At 40.6% G+C, this 20,197-nt stretch overlaps 1 protein-coding gene across 1 annotated transcript in view; it reads right to left on the reverse strand.

The window, feature by feature from the left end:
* Window positions 1-20,197, reverse strand: part of PRP4K (pre-mRNA processing factor kinase PRP4K) — a 38,108-nt gene that overhangs the window by 17,187 nt on the left and 724 nt on the right. Inside the window, exons 2-4 of the mRNA XM_007452090.1 lie at window positions 12,364-13,563; window positions 9,485-9,661; window positions 996-1,151 (exon numbers count right to left, since the gene is read on the reverse strand). Of these exons, the coding sequence (XP_007452152.1) occupies window positions 996-1,151; window positions 9,485-9,661; window positions 12,364-13,563 (1,533 nt within the window). The remainder of the gene's footprint in view (window positions 1-995; window positions 1,152-9,484; window positions 9,662-12,363; window positions 13,564-20,197) is intronic.

The following is a 20,197-nucleotide window of genomic DNA, read 5'->3' on the forward strand; positions in this document are numbered from 1 at the left end:
ACCTGTACAAGAGGGGGGCTGGGATACACAAGTCAACTGCTACCTTTTCTGAGTCACAGAAGCCTTTGAGAGCTATAGATCCTTTCCCCACCCAAAATGCACAGGTAGACATTTGCACACAATCTGAAGGGAAAGTGGCTCTACCTGCAAACACTGCCCCGCGCGGTTCAGATGGTCCCCCAAGAACCCCGCACTCTTCATGATCGGTCCTAGCGCAGCCTTTTCTACGACCTGCTGGATGTTCACTGCAGAGGTGTAAGCGACCTGCACTCTGAAGGTACCAGGTCTGCGCAGGACACTTTCCCTCCACTCAGCCCTCTTCTCTCCCAGCTCCAACCAGGGCTCCTCAGCTCAAGCGCTGTTAACACTGGGACAGTTCTGTGCGGTGGGGCATATCCTACGCACCGGAGGATGCAGAACAGTGTCCCTGGCCTCCCGCTACTAGATGACAACTAAACAGGTCTTCAGACATCGCCAAAACATCCCTGGGAGGCAAATCTCCCCCCGCTGAGAACCACTGCTCTAAATTCGTCTCACTTATTTTTGAGATGTGCCATTTAGACAACGAAGTTTGCATTTAAAAAAATGTCCCCACTATTTTATTAGGCACTGAATATTTCTGCATTTTCCACACTGTAACAGGCATAGCAAGTGTGTATCGTTTACACAAAATGGAAAGTCTAAACTTAATAAAAAAATCCCGCCACCAAAACTGGTAACTGAGATTGGCAGGATACCTCTATGGTTCCTAATGAAAATACAGAAGGCTCGGCTCGTGATAAAGTGACGGCCTATATTCACTCCAGCCAAACCCAAGTTCAGACAACCATGACCTCTGTCACATAACCTATAAAACCTGCACAGAAGATGAACTTAAATTCAGGGTCAAATTAATGTATTTGCTTAAAATATTCAGATGGAAATTAAAGATTTCCAAGTCAAACAGTGTTTCTCTGATTTGGAAAAAGGAAATTATAGGAAAGTTCTGTTCTTACTTGTCATCAGATGAAGATTCCTGCTCAACTTTCATTCCTTCAGAAAGACTTCCTTTAAATTTATCCTCCTTTACTTTGCTTCTGCTCCTACGCCTACGACCACCCCGCGACCGAGAGCGCCTTCTCAGGCGTGATCTGCTCCTTCGACCTCTGTCCCTGTTTGAGGAGAAGACATGTTTCAAAGGTCACTTAAGCTGAGGAGACTGTGAGTGTGCTGTGTGCCGGGCGTAGGGGCAGTACAGGGACTCTGTACCTTTCAAAAGCTCAGCTCTGTCGTGAATCCAAAAGCGTTCTAAAAGTCAAGTCTTTAAAAACAGTTAAAAGTTTTAAACAAAATTAACACACCATCAATAAGATTTGGATACCCGGCCTAACTGACGACAACTAAACCACAGCTACTCTTACCAACTACAAAGGGGTGCGAGGGAACTGTCGGGGCTCTGTACCCCGATGATGGCAGCTGTGCAACCACACATCTGTCGAAACTCACAACTTTACAACAAAAAGGGTGAATTTTACTTTACGTAAATAATATATCTCGATAAACTTGATTTTTTAAAAGATCACTGCTGAATAAAGTACGGGAAAGACAAAGGTGACAGAAATTATGTCTAATTAACATGGCCCTCAGACATTGTTATAAATGCCCTGTTAACCAAACAGAAAGTGACATCAGAGCTCAAGTATGAAGGTGGAAGACTGTGTGAGAAAAGTGCTGTGGGACTCCCAAGAGAAAAGGCTGTGAGTCTACAAAGGGCTGATAAACTATGTTCATGTCACATCTGACCATGTTTATCTCAGATTTCTTCTGAAAACTTACTAAAACAACATTAAAAGGAACAATGACAAAATAAAACCTTCAGTCAAAGACAATGTGAAGAGATGTGACAACAGATACCAATAAAACCTTGAAACATGCAAAGTGGACAGAAAAGCAGCAGCAGATCAAATCTAAATCTTAGTCCAATAGGGACACACAAGGTAAATAAGAAACAAGTCAGTGCCTGCCACAAAGCCCCAGAAAGTCTCAAGATCTGGAGATACTGTATCCTCTGAAGGATGGAGTACAAGGGAAAAGCTAAAGAGAACTGGTTGAAATCCTTTAGGGACAGCTTGACTTGGTATATTCCCCTTTCTGACTCAGTGGAGAATGCCACCGGCCGCCCCTCCCCACACTACCGCAGGAAACTTAATATTCACTTTACAGAGAGGTAGTGGTGGTTGTGAAAACTGGCCCACAGTACCGGAGGGCACTGCACTGGGAAGACAAGGGTTAAGGGGGGACCCACATTACTTAGGACCAGAACTCTACTGGCAGCCATGTCTTACTCTCCAGCAGATGAGGAGATTCTGGAAAACTCACAAGCCCAAAAGGAAAGATCTATAGTCACTGATATGCTAATCCGCCACCAATCCACAAGTTCCAGGTTGTCAGAATGGAAGAAAGCTTCCATTTAGCGTTCTAAACCAGAATAGAAAAATAAATAAATAAATATGTAAATAGTCATTTGCGACTTTCCTGGCAGTCCAGTGGTTAGGACTCTGTACATCCACGTCAGGGGGCCCAGGTTCCATCCCTGGTCGGAGACCTAAGATCCTACTCTCATGGAGAGGACAGGCAGATGAATCAGAATAGGCAGCAAGGGAGGATCCACCTGATGGAGGAAGGTCCTCAAATGAAAAGGCAAACAAGCAGCCAAAGAAATCTGGGTAGAAACAATACACAGGTAAGAGGAGAGAACTATAGAGAAGAAAAGCTCCACAAAATAGACTCATTATCATCGTTGACATAAAGATGCTACTTCCATAAAATGAGAGTAAAATGTTATTAAAAAATAAACAGCCAACAAGGTCTTGGAAATTTAAAAAATTATGAGTATGCAGAAGGGAGAAAAACAAAATCAACAGAAAGGTAAGAAGACGGATTGGGAAAGCTTCTCAAGACTGAAAGTAGAACAAAAGGACAAACATAAAAGATGAGCGAGAAACACATTCACAGAAAGAGAGACAAAATGAAAAGGCAGAGACTTTGTACCAGATGAAGGAACAAGATAAAACCCCAGAAGAACAACTAAATGAAGTGGAGATAGGCAACTGTCCAGAAAAAGAATTCCGAATAATGACAGTGAAGATGACCCGGGACGCTGGAAAAAGAATGGAGGCAAAGATCGAGAAGATGCAAGAAATGTTTAACAAAGGCCTAGAAGAATTAAAGAACAAACAAACAGAGATGAACAATACAATAACTGAAATGAAAGATACACTAGAAGGAATCAATAGCAGAATAACTGAGGCAGAACAACGGATAAGTGACAAGGAAGACAGAATGGAGGAATTCACTGCTGTGGAACAGAATAAAGAAAAAAGAATGAAAAGAAATGAAGGCAGCCTAAGAGACCTCTGGGACAACATTAAACACAACAACATTTGCATTATAGGGGTCCCAGAAGGAGAAGAGAGAGAGAAATGACCCGAGAAAATATCTGAAGAGACTATAGTCAAAAACTTCCCTAACATGGGAAAGGAAATAGCCACCCAAGTCCAGGAAGCACAGAATCCCAGGCAGGATAAACCCAAGGAGAAACAAACATTACTGAAATCAACAAGGGAAAAATGACAAATAACATACAAGGGAACTCCCATAAGGTTAACAGCTGATTTCTCAGCAGAAACTCTACAAGCCAGAAGGGAGTAGCACGATATATTCAAAGTGATGAAAGGGAAGAACCTATGACCAATATTACTCTACCCAGCAAAGATCTCATTCAGATTCAATGGAGAAATCAAAAGCTTTACAGACAAGCAAAAGCTAAGAGAATTCAGCCTATCAAACCAGCCCTACAACAAATGCTAAAGGAACTTCTCTAAGTGGGAAACACATTAGAAGAAAAGGACCTACAAAAACAAACCCATAACAATTAAGAAAACGGTAATAGGAAGACAAATATCAATAATTACCTTAAACGTGAATGGATTAAATGCTCCCATCAAAAGACACAGGCTTGCTGAATGGATACAAAAACAAGACCCATATATATGCTGTCTACAAGAGACTCACTTCAGACCTAGGGACACCAACAGACTGAAAGTGAGGGGATGGAAAAAGATACTCTATGCAAATGGGAATCAAACTGAAAGCTGGAGTAGCAATACTCATATCAGATAAAATAGACTTTAAAATAAAGAATGTTACAAGAGACAAGGAAGGACACTACATAATGGTCAAGGGATCACTCTGAGAAAACAATTATAAATATTCACGCACCCAACATAGCAGCATCTCAATACGTAAGGCAACTGTTAATAACTATACAAGAGGAAACTGACAGTAACACAATAATAGTGGGGGACTTAAACACCTCACTTACACCAATGGACAGATCATCCAGACAGAAAATTAATAAGGAAACACAAACTTTAAATGACACAATAGACCAGATAGATTTAATTGATATTTAAAGGACATTCCATCCCAGAACAGCAGATTACACTTTCTTCTCAAGTGCACACAGAACATTCTCCAAGATTGATCAAAACTTGGGTCACAAATCAAACCTCAGTAAATTTAAGAAAACTGAAATCACAACAAGCATCATTTCCGACCACAGTGCTACGAGATTAGAAATCAATTACAGGGAAAAAAACGTAAAAAACACAAACACATGGAGGGTAAACAATACACTACTAAATAACCAAGAGATCACTGAAGAAATCAAAGAGGAAATCAAACAATACCTGGAGACTAATGACAATGAAAACACGACGATCCAAAACCTATGGGATGCAGCAAAAGCAGTTCTAAGAGAGAAGTTTATAGCAATACAAGCCTACCTCAAGAAACAAGAAAAATCTCAAATAAACAATCTAACCTTGCACCTAAAGGAACTAGAGAAAGAAGAACAAACAAAACCCAAAGTTAGCACAAGGAAAGAAATCATAAAAATCAGAGCAGAAATAAATGAAATAGAAACAAAGAAAACAATAGCAAAGGTCAATAAAACTAAAAGCTGGTTCTTTGAGAAGGTAAACAAAATTGATAAACCATTAGCCAGACTCATCAAGAAAAAGAGGGAGAGGACTCAAATCAATAAAATTAGAAATGAAAAAGGAGAAGTTACAACAGACACCACAGAAATACAAAGCATCCTAAGAGACTACTACAAGCAACTCTATGCCAATAAAATGGACAACCTGGAAGAAATGGGCAAATTCTTAGAAAGGTATAACCTTCTAAGAATGAATTGGAAGAAACAGAAAATGTGAACAGACCAATCACAAGTAATGAAATTGAAACTGTGATTAAAAATCTTCCAACAAACAAAAAGTCCAGGATCAGATGGCTTCACAGTTGAATTCTATCATTTAGAGAAGAGCTAACACCCATCCTTCTCAAACTCTTCTAAAAAACTGCAGAGGAAGGGACACTCCCAAACTCATTCTATGAGGCCACCATCACCCTGATACCAAAACCAGACAAAGAAACTACAAAAAAAGAAAATTACAGACCAATATCACTGATGAATACAGATGCAAAAATCCTCAACAAAATACTAGCAAACGGAATCCAACAACACATTAAAAGGATCATACACCATGATCAAGTGGGATTTATCCCAGGGATGAAAGGATTCTTCAATATACGCAAATCAATCAATGTGATACACCATACTAACAAACTGAAGGAGAAAAAACCATATGATCACCTCAATAGATGCAGAAAAAGCTTTTGACAAAGTTCAACACCCATTTATGATAAAAACTCTCTAGAAAGTGGGCATAGAGGGAACCAGCCTCAACATTATAAAGGCCATATATGACAAACTCACAGCAAACATTCTCAATGGTGAAAAACTGAAAGCATTTCCTCTAAGATCAGGAACAAGACAAGGTTGTCCACTCTCTCCACTATTATTCAACATAGTTTTGGAAGTCCTAGCCATGGCACTCAGGGAAGAAAAGGAAATAAAAGGAATACAAATTGGAAAAGAAGAAGTAAAGCTGTCACTGTCTGCAGATGACATGATACTATACATAGAGAATCCTAAAGATGCCACCAGAAAACTACTAGAGCTAATCAATGAATTTGGTAAAGTTGCAGGATACAAAATTAATGCACTGAAATCTCTTGCATTCCTATACGCTAACAACGAAATATCAGAAAGAGAAATTACGGAAACAATTCCATTCACCACTGCAACAAAAAGAATAAAATGCCTAGGAATAAACCTACCTAAGGAGATAAAAGACGTGTACTCAGAAAACTATAAGACACTGATGAAAGAAGTCAAAGATGACACAAACAGATGGAGACATATACCATGTTCTTGGATTGGAAGAATCAATATTGTGAAAATTTCTACATTACTCAAAGCAATCTACAGATTCAATGCAATCCCTATCAAATTACCAGTGGCACTTTTTACAGAACTAGAACAAAAAAATCTTAAAATCTGTATGGAGACAAAAAAGACCCTGAATAGCCAAAGCAGTCTTGAGGGAAAAACACGGAGATGGAGGAATCAGACTATATTACAAAGCTACAGTAATCAAGACAATATGGTGCTGGCACAGAAACAGAAATATAGATCAATGGAACAGGATAGAAAGCCCAGAGATAAACCGACACACCTATGGTGAACTAATCAATGGCAAAGGAGGCAAGGATATACAATGGAGAAAAGACGGTCTCTTCAATAAGTGGTGCTGGGAAAACTGGACAGCTACATGTAAAAGAATGAAATTAGAACACTCCCTAACACCATATACAAAAATAAACTCAAAATGGATTAGAGACCTAAATGTAAGACCAGACACTATAAAACGCTTAGAGGAAAGCATAAGCAAAACACTCTGACATAAATCACAGCAAGATCTTTTTTGATCCACCTCCTAGTGTAATGGGAATAAAAACAAAAATAAACAAATGGGACCTAATGAAACTTCAAAGCTTTTGCACAGCAAAGGAAACCATAAACAAAACGAAAAGACAACCCTCAGAATGGGAGAATATATTTGCAAACTAATCAACAGGCAAAGGATTAATCTCCAAAATATATAAAAAGCTCATGCAGCTCAATATTAAAAACACAAATAACCCAATCCATAAATGGGCAGAAGACCTAAATAGACATTTCTCCAAAGACATACAGATGGCCAAGAAGCACATGAAAAGCTGCTCAACATCACTAATTATTAGAGAAATGCAAATCAAAACTACAGTAAGGTATCACCTCACACCAGTTAGAATGGGCATCATCAGAAAATCTACAAACAACAAATGCTGGAGAGGGTGTGGAGAAAAGGGAACCCTCTTGCACTGTTGGTGGGAATGTAAATTAATACAATCACTATGGAGAACAGTATGGAGGTTCCTTAAAAAACTAAAAATAGAGTTACCATATGACCCAGCAATCCCACTACTGGGCATATACCCAAGAAAACCATAATTCAAAAAGACACATGCACCCCAATGTTCACTGCAGCAGTACTTACAAAAGCCAGGTCACGGAAGCAACCTAAATGCCCATCGAGAGACAAATGGATAAAGAAGATGTGGTACATATATACAATGGAATATTACTCAGCCATAAAAAAGAATGAAATTGAGTCATTTGTAGAGACGTGAATGGATCTAGAGACTGTCATATAGAGTGAAGTAAGTCAGAAAGAGAAAAACAAATATCGTATATTAACGCATATATGTGGAACCTAGAAAAATGGTACAGATGAGCTGGTCTGCAGGGCAGAAACAGAGACACATATGTAGAGAACAAATGTATGGACACCAACGGGGGAAAGCGGTGGGGCGCGGTGGTGGTGGAGTTTGGGAATGACATACAAGAACCTGCTGTATAAAAATTAAATTAAATTAAATTAAAAAAAAAAAGATGAGAGGGGGGAAGTCAGTGTAACAATTTATACGGTCTAATTGGAAAAAATCCAGAAAATAATGGGGGAGAGCAAACAAAAACATGAGAAAATTTCCCAGTACAGGCAGCCATAATCTTCCTGCTTTAAAGGGCCTATCTAGTGCCCAGCAAAATAAATGGAAAAGAAGGAGCTGCTCATCAAGGCATTATTACAGTGAAATTTCGGAACACAGGACATTTCTTATAAAAAGAGAGAGAAAAAAGCAAGTCCTATAAAGAAACGCCCACTTATCAGAGGAGGACTTCTGAATAGCAATAAGGGAAGCTAGAAATCAGTGAAATAACAATTTAAAAATTCTTAAGAAAATGATCTCAAACTAGAATTCTATTCCTTGATAAATCAGCAATGAGAATTACAGGCATTTTTTAGAGACACAGGTCCCCAAAATTGTCCTTTCTGTTCACTTTCCTCAAAAAGCTATTGGAGATGCATTAGGAAACAAGGAGGTAAAGCAAGAAACTGGATACAGGAAACGGAATCACAACGTCAGAGAAGAACAAGGGACTCTGGAAAAGGGAAGCAAATCCTACGCAAACTACCGTCAGCTTGGAGCCAGAAGGCTGGGAGCATGAGAGTCCTCTCTTCCCCTCTCCCACCGACTGCTTGCTCTGGAATGAACGGTATGTATACGATCACAATGATTACATTAACCTCGACCATGTCCATCTGCAAGAAATGTGATGAAACTGGGCAGAACAGAAACGTGTGAGGAACAGTATTAAAAAAACTAATGAAACCAAAACATATGGCAATAACTTAAAAAAATTTAGACAAACACACTGCGAAGGCATTTCCACTTCTGAGAATCTAGTACACAAAAACATTCAAAGAGGGCTTCCCTGGTGGTGCAGTGGTTGAGAGTACACCTGCCGATGCAGGCGACGTGGGTTTGTGCCCCGGTCCAGGAAGATCCCACATGCCGCGGAGCGGCTGGGCCCGTGAGCCATGGCCGTTGAGCCTGCGCGTCCGGAGCCTGTGCTCCGCAACGGGGGAGGCCACAACAGTGAGAGGACCACATACCGCAAAAAAAAACAACAAAAAAAAAACAAAAAAAAAACATTCAAAGATACATACATAAAGACTGGTTTCTACTGCTGTGAGTTAAAAGAAATCTTCACCCAAAGAGTCTTTCACGTCTACTGAGGACATCGTCTCCAAGTCGTGTTCTTAAGAGGACCAAATACAAGTTCACAGAAAAATAAATACAGAGCTGCAACTATGGAATGACAGGATACTTATTTATTACTGTGATCTAGCCTGCTAGTTAAAAGAAAAATCACAAGCCTAGCTCATTTAGTATTTATCTCTCTTTAAAACAGAGGAAAAAAATGTCCTACTTAAAAAAAAAAAAAAGATTGTGTTTTTAATGAACACGGATTTATATAAATTTGAAGGAAAACTCTACTAAAGAAAAATCAGTGTGTGTGAGATATCACATGTTGGTAATAGAGAACTATATGGTGTCACAACTACAATTTTTCAGAGAAAACTGTCTGTTAAGAAAACCTACCAACTGAGCTTCAAAAACAGAGTTTGATGGATCACACGGGTATCTTTACCTTCTCCGAGGAGACCGGCTTCTTCTTCTGGGCGATCGGCTCCGTCTGAGGGGGGAGCGGGACCTCCTCCTAACAGGAGATCTACTGGCTCTTCTCCGGGCTGGAGACCACCTACTGATTGGGCTGGCATCTTTTGACCTTTCCCGCCTACTGAGGATGTCATCTCGAGGTCGTGTTCTTAAGGGGACCAAATACAAGTTCAAAGAAGAATAAATCAAATCAGAATAAATGAATTTCTTCTGCATGTAAAGTACACTTGAAGAAAGGGCACATTAACCTAAAGGTAGTAAACACAGATTAATAAGTTTTATAACAAAAATTCAGATGATCACAGTGACATCTGGTGTTACGGCAGACACACAATAGAAGGTCTATTTCCTCTGGTCTCACAATTTGAAGAATTATTAAAGATTATTCATATTGTTAAAGCCACTGATTTTAATTTCAGATAAACAAATAAAACTTGCCCAAGTGAGTAATAATATTCCATTCCCTTGGTTTGAAGACTGTTTTCTTTCTAAATTTTTGACATTTTTGCAATTAAGAGCCTTATTTTTAATGTATCAATTAAGAATAAAACCCCCCTTAAAAATCAACATTAACCTCAGAAGAGGAAATACAGGTAAGAGTTTAGGAAAATGACAGTCCACCTAGTCATCGAAGTAAATACTGGGATAACTTATCTGGAAGGAAATGTGGCAGTTAACTTTCTAAAATGTAAATGTACATAATCACAGACTGCAATTCCACTTCTATGAATCTATTCTAAAAGAAACTTAACACAGAACCAATGGATGTCTTTGCAAACAATCATGAAAAACTGGAACCAACCTCAACTTTCATCAGTTTCAACAAGGGAATGGTTAAATATATTAAGGTACATCTACACTGTGAAATACCATGTTGCTATTATTGATATATGAAGAATTAAAAACGATCCTTATGCACTGTCACAGAAGTGTTTCATGAAAAAAGAACATCACTGTTAACATAAATAGTATGAATCCTATTTTTAAGAAAAAACGCATACATACAATTGTATGTGCATAGTAAAGGGGCTAGAAAGAGACAGTCTTCTTTGGAGTGGCAGCAGAGGAGGGATGGAAAAAGTGAATTTACAGGCTTCCAGCACGATTTAAATTTCTCCTTAATTAGCATGTACCTCTTTTGCAACTAAAAATAAAAATTTGTTTCAAATATTCAACTCTAGTTCTTGATAAACTCCTCCTCAGAATTTCCTTTTCAAACTGAAAGCAACAGAAAGAGAACAGGACCTTAAGAACGACGTCAGATAACACCAGCAACACTGTCTCCACAGAGCTGCAGGCAGAGCCGTTTCATTACACTGCTTAGAAGAGTCAACAGGATCTCTTAAGATACAGCACTTTGAAAATAGCATTTCTTGAAGCTTCTCAAAACATAGGATGATTTATTTAAACTTCAAGGCCAGTTCAGATTTATACCCATACACAGAAAACATTAACATGCAACAGTAGATGACTAGGAATTCAGAGTATCTTTGCATGGCATAAGCCGACATTCTTTTAAGGGAAACTTGGTAATTTCACATGTCTAAATTACTGAATATAAAGACATTAAAAAAATCAGTTTCTAAAGTAGCTTTTGGACTAATCTAAACAACACCCTCCCCTCTCCGCCAAAATCCCTTCTGTGCCTTTACTCATCAGTTCTATGACCCTAGGTAAGTTAGATAACCTCTCAATCTATTTTCTCATTTATAAATTAAGTATGACTTACTTCACTCTGTATTAAGTCAGAAAGAGAAAAGCGAATACCATATGCTAACAACTATGTATGGAAACTAAAAAAGCAGTACTGATGAACCTAGTGGCAGGATAAGAATAAAGACGCAGATGTGGAGAACGGACTTGAGGACATGGGGAGGGGGAAGGGTAAGCTGGGACGAAGTGAGAGTGGCATGGACATATATACGCTACCAAACGTAAGACAGATAGCTAGTGGGAAGCAGCCGCATAGCACAGGGAGATCAGCTCGGTGCTGTGACCACCTAGAGGGGTGGGATAGGGAGGGTGGGAGGGAGGCTCAAGAGGGAGGGGATATGGGGATATATGTATACATATAGTTGATTCCATTTGTTGTACAGTAGAAACTAACACAACATTGTAAAGCAATTATACTCCAATAAAGATGTGAAAAAAAGATGACCAAAAAAAAATTAAGTATGAGGATATCACTCCACTTCATGAGAGACAACCATGAGAACTTATGAGAAAAGAACTGATGGACCAAATGTATATGAAATATTTTCATTATTATTGATAAAAAATAAAGTCACTTCTTACACTGTTCTTCCTAAACTTAAGAGATACTACTTTTTTTTCAATGAGATTTTACAAGTATATGAATTAGTAACAGAAAAATACTTCCACTTTTAATTTAATTATATTTTGGGGACCAAAAAAGACAACTGTAGTTCCAATCATATTGTCAGAATTCAAAATCATGTCAATTCAAACGAATGGACAGATCACAATCCTTAAACTGATACCTCCATTTTTTAAAATATCAGCCCATACTGTCCAAAGAACAATCCCTACTCTGGAACTATACAATCTCCTTTCCCATAAAATGGGCATACATAGACTTATCAGCCAAATTACTTGGATTTAAAGGAGTGAGTCTGCACATCAAATACTAAATTAAGAACTTTAAAAATGTCAAAATTAAAAGTCACCTAGAGTCAAGATACTCACTGGAAAAAAGTGCAAACATTAATATAGCTAGTGGACAGGGTTATACATAACACTATAAAACTCATTTCCATCTCATTTTTATTGTCCACAAGTTCTAGTTTCTCCTCTGAAATCTGCTGCAATACAGCTTTGCAGTCAAGTTACCTTGGCGAAGAAAGGCGTCTCCGTTCAGGCTCCCTGCGTTTTCTTTCCAAGGATCGGCTCTTGGCTCTCCTACCAGGAGACAGAGTTCGAGAAGGTGACTTGCTTTGCTTAGACCTTCTATCATTTAAGAGTGGAGATCGACTTCTTCTTGACTTGTCGCGTTGTTTCGGAGACAAACTCCTTCTTTTGGGACTGCGCCCAGGTCTTCTACTGGGTGACCTATTTTCTTTCCCAGAGGAAGCATCTTTAGAGGGAGATTTAATTGGCTTCTTCTCTTTATCAGTTTCAGACCGTTTCGATTTCCTCTCTTTGGACCGTGACCTTCTGTCTTTGGATTTACCTCTCAAGTCAACTGGGGATCTAGATTTTTTGCCTCGATCACGACTTCTACTTTCATTTATAATTGGGGATTTTTTCCTATCTTTTGACTTACTTTTATCTTCAATTTTCACCTTGTCATCGGCAGGAGACCTGGCCTTCCCAATCTTCTCTTGAGAGCGCCTTCTAAGGGTAGGAGACTTGGACTTTCTTGCCTGATCTTGAGACTTGCTTCGTTTGGAGGGACTTCTGGACTTTTTCCTCTCCTTTGACTTGCTCCTCGTCGCCTTCTCTTTAACTATTTCAACACCTCCCTTACTTTTCTTTTTATCAGACCTATGTCTAGTCCGTTCTTTGGATCTGCTTTTACTTCGTTTTTTTGTACTATTTTTATTGTCCATAAGTTCAAGTTTCCCCTTCGTACTTGAAGATCTAGTACTAGACCTATTTCCATTTCGTGCCTTTTCATGAATCTCCCCCTCCTCTTCAGAGCCAGACTCATAACCTTGTAATATGAGCCCCATGCCAGACTGGACCTTTCCTTCCATTAACTCATTATCAAGTTCAGCTTTAATCAAGGCCCTCTGTTTCTCCAAGTCTTCCAGCAAAGCTAAATCATCAAGTTTAGTTCTTTTTGCTGGAGACATACCTTCTTTGTCAGAAGCATCAATAACCTCTTTTCTTTTGTGTTTCTTATGTTTATGCTTATGTTTATGTTTTTTATCCTTGTCTTCTTCTGAAGAATGTTTATGTTTCTTATGTTTACTTCTGTGTTTATGCTTCTTTTTTTTGTGACGACTGTGCTTATTTTGAGATTGGTCTTCTGAGACTTCTCCATTTTCTTCATTTACACTCTTTTCAGAATTATCAGCATCTTCCATCCTATAAATGTATCAAACACATTTAAAAGTCACATCATTTATCAAGCATTCAGAATCGTAACAAAATAAAAGCAATGATAAAATACATCTCAATGGGATAACTGAAATATTTTATTTCAAAGGTATATGGCAAGAACTGAGTTGAACAGTGATTTAACAGTGATTTAACTTTGTTTCTAATGGTTGAACTCAAATACCAGAAGTATTACAGGAAATACATAATGGGGGAGGTTAACATAATTATACTTAATAGAGTAAGGGAATCCAAACCAGGTGCAACAAATTGTTAATGCTGACTTCCTTAAACAGTCACTCAAGTAACTTGGTTTTTAAACCAGCATTTCCCACACAACTCAACACCAAAAGACCCCCCTCCCATTTTCTTTTTCCTTAAAACATTAGTAATGACATATATTGGGACACTCATCTCCTTCTCCACTTGGATTCAGAAACATATATATATTTAAATCTCTAGAGCCAATACAGAGCTACACCCAAAAGCAGCAGTCCCTTTGATGTGCACAGGCGGCTGATGGCTGATGATATCGTAAACACATCCCGAGGGTTAAAAACTTCAAAGCTGAGCTTCCCTGGTGGCACAGTGGTTGAGAGTCTGCCTGCCGATGCAGGGGACACGGGTTCGTGCCCCGGTCCGGGAAGATCCCACATGCTGCGGAGCGGCTGGGCCCGTGAGCCACGGCCGCTGAGCCTGCGTGTCTGGAGCCTGTGCTCCGCAACGGGAGAGGCCGCAGCAGTGAGAGGCCCGCGTACCGCAAAAAAAAAAAAAAAAAAAAATAGGGTGAGTAACACTGTCCTAAAGAATGAGTAAGAAATTAACCACAAGGGTTAAGGGGTACTTTAGATATAGGAAAAAAGATCAGTGTTACCAGGGCGTCAAACTTGTGGAAGAGACTGGTCTAATGGAGGTTAAGATCCCAAGCGGACCAATTCCAGATGAAAAGATACAGTATGGGATTCTGGAAGCACACGGTTGAGATAGTCAGAGGCTCAGGAACTGCAAGGTTAAGCTACTGGATGGATGGTCTGTAATGATACTGCTGCTATGGTCCTCCAGCCAGGTCTCAGTCTTCAATACACTTGGGGGATGAGGGGCAGGGCGAGCAGCACAACACAGCACAGCACGCTTGTAAAGTTACTCGCTCACAACAATGAAGGGGTGTGGAGAACATGGAGAACGTACAACTACCACATGGCACGAACTTTGAATGTGGGGCGCCAGACTGCCAATGTGCATTTCGGGCACTATGCACTGTGGGGAAGGAGAAAGTATTACAACAGTGCTGCAGAGGAAGCCGTGTCTTCAGCTGAGCCAGGTTTTAGTCTGGCCTGACTTCTCTCAAACGTGGTAGAAGACACAGGAGACTCGAAGCAGTGCTCTGGGATCATCAAATTTTCTGAGACTCTTGGAGGAGGAAAGTGTAATTCTTGTGTTTAAAAAAGAAGAAACCAACATGGCTGTATCAAGGAGGGGGAAAATCACAGATTTAGGGTGAAGATACAAAGACATTTCAACTTTGACCCTTGGATAGACTACAACCTCATACAGGTAACCACCTCCCTTCCTTAGAATCTCCCAGCCCACAGTCTAGAAGGTGAGCTATGTGTCGGTTTTTCTGAACCTTGAGTTACAGGGAGAAAAGCCTGAGAAAAACAGAACTAGGCTAATTCAAGATACAGAAGTAGGTACGGAGAACCTTTCTAAGGTCGGGAAGGGTTTTCAGGTATATAAAATCTAAGTGTCCGAAGTACAAAATTCTAGTCAATAAGCTAAAACTCAAACAGTGTAGGGCAGTGGTCCCCAACCTTTTTGGCACCAGGGACCGGTTTCATGGAAGACAGTTTTTCCACGGACGGGGTAGCGGAGGATGGTTCAGGCAGAAACACGAGCGACGGGGTAGCGGAGGATGGTTCAGGCAGAAACACGAGCGACGGGGAGCCACGGGGAGCAGCAGATGAAGCTTTGCTCGCTCGCCCACCGCTCACCTCCTGCTGTGCGGCCCGGTTCCTAACGGGCCACGCACCGGTGCACCAGTAACGGTCCGCAGCCGGGGAGTTGGGACCCCTGATCCAGGGAATTCCCTGGTGGTCCAGTGGTTAGGACTCCATGCTCTCACTGCCAAGGGCCTGGGTTCAACCCCTGGTTGGGGACCTAAATTCCCACAAGCTGCAGAGTGCAGCAAAAAAACAAACTCAAACCATCTGAATACCCTCTAAGTATCCTCAAGAAAAAGGATAGTTGGGTGGTAAAGTCTCCAGAGCCAGACTACCTGGGCTCAGTTCCTGGTCTCACTACTTACTGGTTGTGTGGCCTTAGGTGAGTTTAAGCTTGATGGAGAAAGGAGCAGTACCTACCTCAAGGCACGCGGTAAGGACGGCACAGTGCTGGTTAACAGACATCAAGGATAGCGAGGCCTAGCACAACCCTAGGGCCCCAAAAGTAAGTTGTTCTTATTGTTCAGACACTGGATAAATGTGCTCCCCACTGTGGATACTGTGCAGCTGCAGACGGACACTAAGAATGTTATTTTAAGGAATCCTGGCAGGAGCAAGGATCCTCGAGTCAAACGGCCTTGTTCCAATGCTGCCTGCAATGGGACACCTCTGGTGTGACCTTAGACAAGCTACTCCCCTGTGCCTCAGTTTCCTCCACTGTAAAAACGGGGGACATAACAGTACTGGCAAATCACAGGTTTGTTGCAGTTATGAGTTCATACAAATAAAACCGTCACACAAAGTGCTCAAGAAGTACTGCCTCTGCCTATGTCCCCAGGACAGATGAGACTCTTCACATTCGAGGAGGTGGACGGGACTCGCCTAAGGGCAGGTCTATCTCAAGCTGGCGAGAAGGCTGGTATTACGTTCAAAGTCAGAGCTCTTGCATTTGCTCAAAGATGCTTTTAAAATGTCAGGTCATGTCACCACTCTGAGTGAAAACTGACTACAGTTTCCTACCTTATTCAGAGCAAAAACTTAAACTTTGTATGAGTCCTGTACTATCAGCCCAACCCGTCCACCACCCTGCACCCCTCGTTCCCTCCCTCCCTCACTGCCCTCCTCCCACAGCAGGGGCTCTCCCACCAAAGGGCCTGGCGTGCTTCCCCCAGACACAGTGCTGCTGCCCCTCGCCCACCTCAGGCCTTTGCTCAAATTACACTTCCTCAGCCAGGCTTCCGGGCCAGTTCCTTTTAACTGCTACCCCACCTTAGCCCACATAGATGCGCTTTCTCTGCTTAACTGCCCTCCACTTAATAGAATTCTTATTCATCTCTCCCTATTGAAACACAAGCCCTAAGAGAGCAGGATCTGAATCTGTTTAGCTTGATGCTCTATCCCTGAGGCCCATAAGATGATCTAAGCTAGAGCAGGTACTCAGTATTTGTTGTGTCAAAGAAACGATCTACATAGAGTAACATATAGAAACGGTATCACTGACTACAGCTGGTTTACACTGTCTGCACCCGCACTCGCAGCTCTTGACGGTGAACACTTTTCGCTCACTTACACCCCCAGTGCCCCATACAGTGCACACACCTATTTCTTGACGGCAATACCCTCAAACGATTTAAATTTAATCACCTCCCACAGAAAAATCTGCTCTTTTAACCCTTTTCCAATGCTTCCTATAATTTACAAGTCTTCCAAGGAGTTTCAAATCAAAATTCTTAAGAGTTTACCCACAGGGGGCTTCCCTGGTGGTGCAGTGGTTGAGAGTCTGCCTGCCAATGCAGGGGACACGGGTTCGTGACCCAGTCTGGGAAGATCCCACATGCTGGAGAGCGGCTGGGCCCATGAGCCACGGCCGCTGAGCCTGTGCGTCCGGAGCCTGTGCTCCACGACGGGAGAGGCCACAACTGTGAAAGGCCCACGTACCGCAAAAAAAAAAAAAAAAAAAAAGAGTTTACCCACAGAGGAAATAATTTCCTTCTAAAGAAAATCTAGCTCCTAAAGCCTCTGAGAATGAAGACTGACATCACGGTACCCAATGTTACTAAACAGTCATTCCCATGAGTGGCCCCAGTTTTCCTTGTAACTTAATGAATGTAATTCAAGAAATAATGACTAGGCTGCTAATGAAATGCTAACAGTGCCCTAGGGCCAGCTAGGTTAACCTTAATAACTAACCCCAGAGTTCTCCTATACTGGGGTTAGGCAGAGAGCAGACCTTCAGCCTCTTCCGTTGATCTCTCAAGGCAAATTTCAAAGAAAATAATGAGTGAAGTCTGACTAGGTAAATCAGAGAAACTTGAACTCAACGAGTAAGTGACACTCGTAACATATCACATATAATGCACGAGCTTGTGCTAGGTCAGTTAATTTAGGTTCATTATCAACAACGTTCTTCTAAAGCTTTAGGAAAAGGTTTCTTGTAAAGAAATCTGATCATCTTCCTGGATGGTTCATATTAACAATAAATACACATATATAAATCCCATATACGTAAATTTATACTTTAACGTTTACATCTTGCAACCTAACACTACACATTTAGCAGGTATATGTCTACACTAAACTGGTCTACAGCAGGTTTGTCATAAACCAGTACTTACTGAGAGCTGAGTAACATCCTTCAAATCTCACTTGGAAACAAAGCTGAATTCAAAGTGCAGACAGTATGGAAGTGTTAAACAGTATTCATTCACGGGTTTGGTTAAATACATTGTACAAGTTTCACCCTTCAAACAACCCAGGGTCTTGGGGCATCTGGCACAATGAAAAGAGCCATGGAACAACTTTAAAATAGTGACCAGTTACCAACCTTTAGCGTTATTTTAACTTCCTCTTTCACATATTTTTTTCAAAGAATATTCTTAATAACATCTTATTCGGGAAGCATTCAATTCATGCTTTGCAGTTGGGGGCAAGGGGGAGCAAAATGAATGCCACTGCATTTTATAAGGAAAATAATTAAGCCTGTTTCTCTGACTATGTACATGTAAAAATAAAAATGGATTCAAAAGACCAACTAGTCTTAAAACGAACCTTCCCCTGCCCCCCACCTTTTCCAAGCAGGATATTAAGTTTCAAAGAGTTAGAATTGTCATATCATGAAAACGGACCTTTCTGGGACACTGGAAATAAATGAAAATGATTTCAAATGTTAAAGGCTATTTTTAAAAGGAGCCACACTGTATAGCGAGGGACCAGACAGTACAAAAGTCAGGAGCAGGGCTCTAGAACTAGACTGCCTGGGTTTCAATCCTGCATCTGTCGCTTAGTGTGACCTTGGGCAAGCTAACTTAATTTCTCCATACTTCCGTTTTCTCATCTGTAAAATGTGGGAAATAACAGTATCCACCTCCATCGGGTTGTTAGAAGGACTGACTGAGGTGATATTTGTTCAGTACCTGGTCTTGGTAAGTGCAAGTAAGTCAATGCATATAAAAATTTAAATGCTTAAAACCATCGAAAAAGGCTGAGCTAAAGAGACTGACAAATGTAAAAGCCACTAAAAGGCCTTCAGGGAGCTTAAAACTATTTTATACGTTTACCTTTTCTAAATGTTCCACTTGGAATAGACTCCATGTAACTGTGAACTCCTCAGTGTGTCCTCAAAAAAAACTATTAAGACACTACATTCCAGCATTCACTGCGGGCAGCCAACAGGGTACCTGCTTTCTTAGCAAACTGTCATTTTCTATGACAAAACGTTTTCAAATAAGTGAAAGTGGGACACACACAGACCACACATTCCATGCAAAACAAGTGTCGAAGAGGGGGGAGGTGGAATTAAAAGACTATCTCAGCGTCATTCATACTGCAGGGGCCAAAATAAATATTATGATTAAATCTAGTGTTATTTGAACATGTAAATAAATATGGCTGAGCCACTCCTCAAAAGGAATCTGACCTGTCCCTGAAATCAAATAAATGGACATACTATAGAACTTTAAACAGATTACTAGAAAAATCAGCCGCGTTGCCTAAGGTTTGGACCATCTTGTCATGAAGACTGGAACTGGGCCTCACTGTGAACTCGAGGAGAAACAAAAAGAAGCAAAGTCTACCCAGAACTTCGGAATCCATTTGCCCTCTTTTAAGTCAAATTGAAGTGAAGATAATAAAGCAGCTTTCAGAGGCCTTTAATGAAAAACTTCGTAAATATCTGTCTAGCTGAGTAAAACAAATGACTGAGCAGTCCAGAACTGGACGCACAGCAATGAAGCGATGGGCTGGTTGGTGGCAAAGATTTCTCCTCTCTCTCTGTCCAAAGTTGCTGGGAGACTGTATCTACCTCTTTCCTAAGAGGTCAGGAAACAAATCAGATAATGCGGATGCAAAAAAAAGGTCGCTATAGGAATACTGTTTTAAAATCCATTCTCTTCTAGGTCCTTGAGTTTTCCTAACAAACACACGAAAAACAAGATACTGCTTTTAGTTAAGCAACGGTCACCCTTGCAGCATGTACAAGTCTGTTTTCGCTCAGCCGCATCGATCCTTATATTAGCTTAATTACAGACATGAAGTGCTTGGGTTTGAAAGTAGCTAACAATTTCCACTTCTTCCACTCGTACTCCCAAAGAAGCACTATAAACTCAGGCCAAAAATGCTAGGCCTCAAAACCGAGGACTTGATCTTACTTTGTCTCAAGTTTGCAAGTTGGCAAATTGCAGTAA

This window comes from Lipotes vexillifer, unplaced genomic scaffold, assembly GCF_000442215.2.
Source record: "Lipotes vexillifer unplaced genomic scaffold, Lipotes_vexillifer_v1.1 scaffold1162, whole genome shotgun sequence".
NCBI lineage: Eukaryota > Metazoa > Chordata > Mammalia > Artiodactyla > Lipotidae > Lipotes > Lipotes vexillifer.